Genomic DNA, 9,837 nt, shown 5'->3' on the forward strand with positions numbered 1-9,837 from the left:
GCCACGTATCCAAACTCTTGATTTCTCCTCTAAATCTTCTCCCACAGACCTTCCTAGCTCAGTAGACGGCAACCCCGTTCTTCCCCTTGCTTGGGCCCAAACCTGGGAGCCCTCCCTGATGCCTTTTTCTCACACATTTCTCATCCAGTACTTTAAATCCTCTGGGCTCTACATGATGTACAGAAACCCACCATTTCTCCCCACCTCCACCTCCCTGATTTAAGATACCATCGACCTTCAATTAGATTATTGCAATAGCCTCCTGTACAGCAGATGTTTCTCGTAACCCATGCCACGTGTCTCTCGGCCACCTCTGGCTTCAGCCCCAGCTGCAGCAGCTATGGGTGAGCCCAGCTGCTCTTGTGCCAACAGTGTCTGGCCTCAAGTGTGCCCCCCATGTCCGTTTGCCTTCTGCCCTGGACATCAACGCTGCCGGGGGCCCTCTTGGCTCCAGCACAAAGTTCACCTGTGCTGACAGCCTTGTGCCTCAAGCGTGAGCTGCACCTCTCTCTGCTTTCGGCCCCATTGAATCTTGATGCTATTGGAGCCCGCTCTACCCAGGCACCCAGATGTGCAGCGTTAACATCCCAGGGGCAACCTTCAACCAGCGGGGGAAGGGGCAGCTGGGGAAATGTTCCTGCCTCCTATCCTTCAGGTGGGTGATTCTGGGGACCAGCCTGAGCATTGCTCAAGGACCTTGGTAAACTCGAGCTCCTGATGCCCACAGCAGCGACGCTGATGATGCATCTTACGTTGACTTTTCTCCTTTCCTGTCTCACTGTCCCCGCCCCCTCATGCCTGCTCTTTGGGTCATCTCTCAGAAAAGCCATGTGGACACAAGTCCTTGTCTCAGCCTCTGCTTTCAAGGAAACCCAAGCTAAAATGTGTTTTCAGTTTGTTTCCCTTGCTACCCAGAAGCAGACTGATCTTTCTAAAGCATGTGTGATCATATCCCTCCTCAGCTGAAAACCCTCCAGTGGCTCCCATTTCCCCTAAAGGAAAAGCTGAAGTCCTTACAGAGGCTGACAGGGCCTGACAGAACCCGCCCTCCCAATATTTCCCCCCCGATTTGTTGTTCTCCTGCTCATCTGTCCCTTGTCCTCCTATAGCCACACTGATTGATCTTCATGGACACCCAGTGCACTCTTGCCTCAGGGCCTTTGCACTGGCTATTTCTACTGCCTAGAACGTTCTTCCTCTAGATATTTCCAAACGTGGTCTTCACTTCCTTCAGGATTCTTCTTGAAACACTTCTCAGAGAGGCCTTCCTGTGTAAAACAGTAACCTCCACCTCCCTGCTGTTCCCTGGGCCCCTCGCCCTGCTTGAAGTTTTTCACAGCACTGATCACCAATACCATAACTCGTCTTTTTCATTTTTTGGTATATTTTCCGTCTCCTCCCCAATTTGAATGAAATCTCCATGAGGACAGAGGCTCTGGGACTTTATTGTGTTTTATTTTGTTTTTTAATACAGAACCTAGAACAGTGCTTGGCAAGTATTAAGTACTCAATAAATATTTGTTGGATAGCGCAAATAAATAAATAAGGCTGAAGCAGCGTGTAAGGATCAGGCCATAACTACCTTGAACCTCCAGCTCCTGAGTCCGGCAGTGGGTGTGGTGGCCGCTCTTGGCCATGAGGGGCCGGGAAGGTGGGCCACAGAATGCCTCTGCAGAGAATTCATCCATGCTTTGCCCTCTAAGGCTGCTCCTGGTTGATGATCTCTTTGGGGGTTGATGTTCTGAAATTTGTCTCAAGGAATCCCAGGTAAAAACCCCAAGGACCTCAGAGCATTTAGGAAAACAAAACCTCTGTGAGTCTAGTCCATGCCGATCGCATACAGAGGGGAGTTTATCCCTTCTGGGCTCTGACACTCTGGCCGTCACCAGCATGGAGGGCCCAAGTCACCTCTGAGAGCCGGCCAGAGGCCCAGCAGCCAGCAGCTCCTCAGGGGGAGAGGACACTGGCAGTCTCACCAGCAGGATGTTTGGAATCCGTGGGGCTCTGGAAGGGGCTGAGGGTGGCTTGCAGGGGCAGGCACCCTGTGGTCCAAGCCTTCCACTCCCAAGCTCTGTGAATAGTCATACAGTCCCCTCCAGGTGGCCCAGCCACCCCGACCTGCGGTTAGGAGACAGGCCAGGCTCTGTCTTTCCTCCGGTGGGAGGCAGCCCATTGGCCTTTGCAGACACCTCGCAAGAAGCAGGCAGGGCTCCCTGTGAGCCCAAGAGACACAGCCCCCGCGAGTGGGAAGGAGGCGCCTCCGTGCCGGGGGGCCTGAGAGAGAGGGTCCCCCCAGGCTTCCCGGGGCCCCTGGCTCCGCGGGCTGTCAGCTGTGGGCACTGCAGCGCGGGGCTGAAGAGGTTAATGTGCATCTGCCTCCGAATGTGAACGAGTCTAGGTGATGTCAGTGGGAGCCGGGAAGGAGGGAGCGGGGAGAGCGGCGGGCTGGGCGGCAGCGGCGGGGAGACCCCCGTGGGGACTGCGGGGCGCGCCCAGGACGCGCGCGGGCGCCGAGGCTGCGGCAGCCGGCGGGGCGCGGGCGCGGGCGGGATGGACCTGGACGCCGCGCTGCTGGCCGCGGGCCCCAACGCCAGCAACACCTCCGCTGGCCCGGACAACCTCACCGCGGCCGGTGAGTGGGGTCGCGGGGAGCCTGCCCCCAGCGCTGGGGGGAGCGGGGGAGGCTTCACCCCTGAGCCCAACTGCCTGGGAAACTTTCCTGCGAGCCCCGCAGCCCGCCGGGCTCCGGGGCAAGGGGCGGGGCGCGCACGGCCGAGGGGCCGGAGCCTGCGGGGCCCCTTCGCGGGGGTCGCCGCGCGTCCCCCGCGCGCTTTGCAGGGGGCGCTCGAGGCTGGAAGCGCCAGCGGGGGACCCGGGCTGCAGGACCGCGTGTGGGGAGGCAGCTGCCCTGGCTTCTTACTCCAACTGCAGGAACGGGGTCCGAGCCATCCCGCTGCCCCCGCGGCGGCGGTGGGAAGGGGCAGCTCGCAGGGCTTCACTCTCCCGGTGACTGAGGCTGCCTGGCATCTCCAGAGCTGAGATGCCCCGAGATTCTAGCTTTGGGAGAGAAAGGAAAGGTTTGTGTGAAGAGAATTCTTGGGCAGCTGGGCTGCAACACACCACTTGGGTTTCTGCCCCCCCCCCCCCCCAAAGCCCAGGCTCAGGGTCCCGGGGGAGGGGAGGGCTCCGGGCCTAAGGGGCAGAAGCCTCCCCAGAGATCCAGGAATCAGTGCACAGCTCCAACCAGTGATTTCTAAAATGAAATGATCAGGGCTGCAAATAGAAGAGAAAGTACATACATACACACACACGCACGTACAAATGCACACACACGCACACAAGCATGCACATACACGCGCACACATGCATGCACATGCACACACACTTTCATGTCCTCTTGGCTGCGGTGTCCTGGTGAAGCCCGGGGCCCACAGAATAATTCTCTGCAGACAGCTGTAGCTGTTGACTGTCTTATGAAACAATGCAGGAGGCAAAGGACCCAGTCCTTCAACTAACAGGTGTTGCGTTAGGATCTAGGGGGACTGACCAGGATGCCGGTGGGGGGGGCGGGGGGGGGGCAGGATGGGGCAGCACCAGTGCTGGAGGGCGACCGGGAAGGCGAGAAGGGAGAATTCCGGGCGAATGGCCGGTGGGCCCTGAGCTGGGCTGGCAGGGAGGGTGCAAGGCCAGCAAGAGCGGCCGGAGTGAGCACGCCAGTCGCCAGCCGGATGTCAGCCCTCAGAGAGCAGAGTCCACGTCTGGTGATTGGCACTTGCTCCTTCTGTCCCCAGGGCCGCCTCCCCGCACAGGGAGGGTCTCCTACATCAACATCATCATGCCTTCGGTGTTCGGCACCATCTGCCTCCTGGGCATCGTGGGGAACGCCACGGTCATCTTCGCGGTGGTGAAGAAGTCCAAGCTGCACTGGTGCAGCAACGTCCCCGACATCTTCATCATCAACCTCTCGGTAGTGGACCTCCTCTTCCTCCTGGGCATGCCCTTCATGATCCACCAGCTCATGGGCAATGGGGTCTGGCACTTTGGAGAGACCATGTGCACCCTCATCACGGCCATGGACGCCAACAGTCAGTTCACCAGCACCTACATCCTGACTGCCATGGCCATCGACCGCTACCTGGCCACTGTGCACCCCATCTCCTCCACCAAGTTCCGGAAGCCCTCCGTGGCCACCCTGGTGATCTGCCTCCTGTGGGCCCTCTCCTTCATCAGCATCACCCCTGTGTGGCTCTATGCCAGGCTCATCCCCTTCCCGGGGGGCACAGTGGGCTGTGGCATCCGCCTGCCCAACCCGGACACCGACCTCTACTGGTTCACCTTGTACCAGTTTTTCCTGGCCTTTGCCTTGCCCTTTGTGGTCATCACAGCCGCGTATGTGAGGATCCTGCAGCGCATGACGTCCTCCGTGGCTCCTGCTTGTCAACGCAGCATCCGGCTGAGGACAAAGAAGGTGACCCGCACGGCCATTGCCATCTGCCTGGTCTTCTTTGTGTGCTGGGCACCCTACTACGTGCTACAGCTGACCCAGCTGTCCATCAGCCGCCCGACGCTCACCTTCGTCTACCTGTACAACGCGGCCATCAGCCTGGGCTACGCCAACAGCTGCCTCAACCCCTTCGTGTACATCGTGCTCTGTGAGACGTTCCGCAAACGCCTGGTCCTGTCGGTGAAGCCTGCGGCCCAGGGGCAGCTTCGAGCCGTCAGCAACGACGAGGAGAGGACAGAAAGCAAGGGCGCCTGACACTTCCCCTGCTACCCCCGGCACCTCCAAGTCAGGACCCCACAGCAGATCATGGGGAGAGATACTGATAAAAACCTGAGACCGCTCTGGGAGGCTAGGTGGTGAGGGGTTGCTGCCTCCAAACACCGTCCACGGGGCCCACAATTTGCTGGGAAGGCTCCAAGCCAGGCTAGGGGCTTCAAGCATCAGAAATCCCCTTGGGAGAGCAGGATGGAACCTTTGGGTAGAACAGAAACTGAGCAAGAAGAAAATTTTGCTTTAAATGTTCAGTTGAGCCCTGGGCTGGCTAGCTCCCAAATGTCTTTTTCCCCAGAGAAGAGGTTTGTTTAAAATCACTCAGGGCCTGGGTGTGCGCAGCGGGGCCCCACAGCGCAGCGGGGCCCTGGGGAGATGGGGAAGGTGGTGCGGCCCCCACACCCTTTCCATCTCTGGTTGGTAGGGTGGAGGCAGCCTTTCTCCCAAGCTGGACGGTGATGAAAAAGGAAGCCTGATGTCTCTCCATGTTCCAGCATCCTGTGTCCATCTCCCTGTATCTCTAGGAGGTGCATGTTTATTATCTGGGGGTGGGGGGTTCTGAGCCCACAGAAGTAAAAGGCCAATTTGCTAGGAGATCCGATTGAGAATGACAAGGCTAAATGGGTGGGTGGGGGTGGGTTGTCTTGAAATTTTAAAAAAACTAGGGAGGCACAAGGGGGTTTTTGCAACTGCGGGCACATTGTCACCGTGGGGCACATGTGTCAATCACCAGATCCAGAGTGAGTGCCCATCAGTGTCCTTCATGTGCAGGTCATTCTGATGCCCGGTGTGTTGGCACCATCTTTTTGCTGTGACCCTTTCTCTCATAATAAAAATAAAGGATACTCTCCACCCACATCTCTCTGGAAGCTCCTGTGTAACTACTTGGGCTTGAGGGTTGGGGTGGAGTGGGGTGGAGTGGGTGCCAGAAAAGGCAAGAGGGATCACCTGGCTTTGGAATCTAGACGTTGGTCCAGGCTACATTTTAGGAAGCAAAAAGCAGGGTCTCTGCTTATCTAACCCACGGGGAGGACTCAGTGACACAAATGGAATTACTGTGAATTCATTAGATTGCAGTTCTGCTGCTGGGCTTGTTCTCAGAACTCAGCTTCCTGTCTGCTGCTCAAAAGTGCTAGGTTGTCAGCAGTGCTGGCCCCTCAGGCTCCAGGTCCCACTGCCACCTCCCCCGCTGAGTCACTGGTCACAGGGCTGGCTTCTCCGGCAGGCAGCCGGAGCCTGCTTCTTGCAGCTGCTCGGATCTGGACTGAGCCACGTTGAGCAGGAAGATTACAGACGGGGCCGCTGGGCGGCAGCCAAGGCTGCGCTTCTCAGCTGCTTCACCGAGAGAGGCGCGGAGCCAGGAGTCCTTCGCAAACTGCTCAGCAGATGTGGATGAGCTAGTAGGAGCAAACTGGGAGCCTCTGAGCCTCCAACTTGTCCAATGCACCCTTAAAGCAGGTGCACCGGCACAGCCTCTTCTTGCCAGTATTGTGTTTTTGCAGAATTGCAGCAGGTGCCCTGTTTTACAAACTTTTGGGCAGCTTCTTGGGGTTCCAGGAGCTCTTCTTATCACCATTATCAAGTAGTACTTCTCAGCTTGGTTTCCACTCCATCCAGCTTGGGGGTTGGGAAGCTGATGATGGTTCCTTTTCCCTGCTTGCTGACAATGGGTTCTCTAGCTGCCGGAGGGAAACTCCAGGTATATTTTAGATGCGCATCCAACAAAAGAAAAAAGATTCTTTGGGGAGCCTTGAGGCAACTCCTATCCACTGGAGGTTTTCCTGAATCTGATTTGCCTATGAAAGGCTTGCCCACCGGTCTATCTTCAACCTCCACCCCCAGGAATCTGGGAGAAGAAATAGGTGAGGTGGCCTCTCCCAGGAAATGGAAGTGACCAAGTCAACAGCTCTGTAGTTGGGTGACCACCCTGCTGATGGCCCTGTAACTCCTAGGGAGGGCAACACCCCTTCTTTCAGCTCCCAGCCCCACATTGAAACCTTAACTGGGAGCGAAGTGGGTTCAGTCAGAAAAGTGAGTGGGTGGTGATGTAAACAGAACAGAGGGGAGAAGATCAGGGGAGAGATGAAGTCAGGGCAAATAGGGGCAAGGAGACTCTAACGGGGGTGAGGGCACTGTCCCCAGCCTGATCCCGCAGCAGACTGAACACACCTGAGGTGACTGCCACTGAACAAGAAGCAATGCGGGCTCCCTTCGTCTGTACACACCACCGAATGTCTGTTGTTTATGGTGTTTTTATTATAGCGGCCCGAGCTGAATGAGACAACTGAACTGGCAAGAGCTTTTTTGGTCGTGACAGAAATCCAACTCCCACTGATTTGCGCAAGAAAGGAGAATGTATTGGCCTGTTAAGTGGAAAAATTCAGGGCTATGTAAAGCTTTAAATATTGGCTGGATCCAAGGGCTCGAACTCTGCCATCAGGACAGACTCTCCCTTTCCCTCTTCCTCACACCCTTTCTCTCTCCATCACTTGGCTCAATTTTCCTCTCTATGGGCTTCCTTCTCAAGGGATGTCCTCCTAGGTGGTAGCAAAAATGGCCACCAGCAGGTAGGTGAACTCGCACAGTCCTCACTGGCAGCAATCCATGAATTAGCTGGGACTTCAGTCCCGCCACCTTTCCTCCAACATTTGTTTTAAAACCCAAAAAAAGTCTCTACTGGTCCTGAGTGAGTTACATACCTTCCCATTTCCACTCAACCTAGCACGAGAACTTGGGAAATGAGACACTCTTATTGGCTAGGATAGGTGACGTGTTCATCCTGATGGGGCCTAGGCAGGTGTGTGTGTGTGTGTGTGTGTGTGTGTGTGTGTGTGTGTGTACACGCGTGCAAGTGGGGGGGGGGGCGGTTCCTGAAAGAAGAGAATTTCTATTACTGCAAGTAGAGAGAAGGCTGGTGGGTAGACAAAAGCAGTAACATCCCCCCAGGTAAGGCTTCTAGCGTTAAAGAGAGTGGCTCGGAAAACCACAGCAAGGAGCGGTCAGGAAGGACCAAGGAAGACCAGGCAGCAAAGAGGCTGGTGACTGCCGTCAGAGATTTTGCACAGGAAAGAATCTTTAATCTTGAATCTGATGAAAACTCTGGACACACTCCCATCCCCAACGCACATTTGCTTATGCACATAAAATACTACAAGTGAGTTTGGAGCGTTGATAACCTCCTCCCCAGGCACCAGAGGAAGGACCCCTGGTAATGGAGCGATCCCTGGATGTGGGATCTAGGTACCTGGCAGCCAAGTCAGATATTGGACGCTAGATGGCTATGGCCAAGTGTGCAGGCACAATGCCCATCATCAGAGCGAAAGCAGCCAGGGTCCTTGCCTTCCTGGAGCTTCCAGGCCCGTGGGGAGCAAGACATTAATCAGATAATTCCAGAAATAAATGTGGAATCACAGCTGGGACTCTACAAAGGAGAGGCCTGAGAGGGAATGAGCGCCCTGGGATAGGGGCGGAGCTGCTCAGGCAGGTCAAAGAGGGCTCAGCTAAAGTGACATTTCACCCACCAAGCTGTGAAGGGTAAAAAGGGAGGGGGCCTTCCTGGCAGAGGAACAATCTGTGCAAGAGCCTTGTGTTTGAAGGGAGTTTAAGGGAATGCTGACGGATGCCCTGACAGGTGAACCAAGGGGATGTCTCAGTTGGACACATGCTGTGTTCTCAGGTTCTTCTGGGCTCTATTTTGCAATGTGTAACAAGAAAGAAATCTGGTTGTAATTGCAGCAGCCCGGGGGCACACCAATTCATTGCAAAAGGGAAAAACAAGAGATTTTGGTTCATCCGTCTCTCCTGGATCTCATTAGAAAAAAAGCTGAAATTCCAAATGCCAGCTCCATTACCAACACTTGACAACGCTCTGTCTTGTCAGACAAACGATTTTGAGCACAAACTACCCTGTCTCGTCACCATCCATTGCTTGGCCCTCCCAGGCCAGCTGACACCCCCCTGCTGCCAGTGGTCTGAGATGAGCGCCAACGCCCCACCCACGCCCCCTGGGAGCCCGGAGGCTGCAGCTGCTCACCTGCTGGCTCCTGCCTGCCAACGAGAGCTTCCCCGGGAGCTTCTTTATGTCCCACTTTCCTTCCCTCCTCAGGAAATGGAGGTAAGAGGAAGAAATCAGAAATTAAGAAAATATTAATTTGGTTGGTTAGAGCGACTTCTGATACACCAAGGTTGCGGGTTGATCCCGGGTCAGAGCACATATAAGAATCAACCAATGATGCATCGGTAAGTGGAGCAGCAAATTGATGTTTCTCTCTCCCTTCCTCTCTCTCTCAAATCAGTAAGTTAAAAAAGTGAAAATAAGTTAAAAAGAAAGAAAATGCCTTTCTGAATAAACTGGGGACAGGAACTTTAGCAGCACCTTTCAGATAAAGCAAGTAAAGTGCTCCCACAAACCACCAGTCACAGCCTCTGTCATCGCTCTGACCATTCAGTCAGCCGCCTCCCCTTTTTACTGCTGCCCTTCAATCTCTGTCTCCCTTCTGGAACCCCAGTCCAATATTTCCATCTGTCCACATGATATCTTTACCATATCAGGCTCAGGATGATGGAAATCATATATTCATTATCTTTTTACCACTTACCACCCACACCAACTCACTCCAAAAGTCCCGTTTTCTCCAGCACATTATGCCTTGCCCTTTTCCCCACCTCCTGTTTCATTATAAAGTCCTGTCAAGCCTTATATTAAATTATTTCACAGATTCATGCCTTTCATCTGATTTCTTAGACTCAGAGTCACCTGGGATTAAACCCCCAGCATGGCCACTAACTTGCTGTGTGACCTTGGGCAAATCACTTAACCTCTCTGAGCTTTTTTAAAATATATATATCTTTATTGATTTCAGAGAAAGGAAGGGAGAGGGAGAGAGAGAAAAACATCAATGATGAGGGAGCGTCATTGATCGGCTGCCTCCTGCACACCCCCCACTGGGGATTGAGCCCACAACCCGGGCATGCGCCCTGACCCAGAATCAAACCGCGATCTTATGGATCATAGGTTGATGCTTAAGCACTGAGCCACGCCAGCTGGGCTCTGAGCTTTTTTT

The 9,837-nt window shown here is 54.8% G+C and overlaps 1 protein-coding gene across 1 annotated transcript; it reads left to right on the forward strand.

The window, feature by feature from the left end:
- The first annotated feature begins 2,535 nt into the window (after positions 1-2,535).
- On the forward strand, positions 2,536-4,759 carry MCHR1 (melanin concentrating hormone receptor 1). The gene is made up of 2 exons (XM_087814942.1): positions 2,536-2,632; positions 3,792-4,759. Exons 1-2 carry the CDS (start codon positions 2,551-2,553, stop codon positions 4,757-4,759), a joined length of 1,050 nt encoding a protein of 349 aa, XP_087671068.1. The 5' UTR covers positions 2,536-2,550.
- The last annotated feature ends 5,078 nt before the right edge of the window (positions 4,760-9,837 follow it).

This window comes from Miniopterus natalensis, chromosome 2 (assembly GCF_054644295.1).
Source record: "Miniopterus natalensis isolate mMinNat1 chromosome 2, mMinNat1.hap1, whole genome shotgun sequence".
In the NCBI taxonomy this organism is placed as follows: Eukaryota; Metazoa; Chordata; class Mammalia; order Chiroptera; family Miniopteridae; genus Miniopterus; species Miniopterus natalensis.

What these genes read in the sequence shown, in the direction of transcription:
- MCHR1 (XM_087814942.1), top strand. Translation starts at nt 2,551, where the DNA reads ATGGACCTGGACGCCGCGCTGCTGGCCGCGGGCCCCAACGCCAGCAAC. An exon ending in GGACAACCTCACCGCGGCCG is followed by an intron (nt 2,633 to 3,791) that starts GTGAGTGGGGTC and finishes TTCTGTCCCCAG; the next exon opens with GGCCGCCTCCCCGCACAGGG.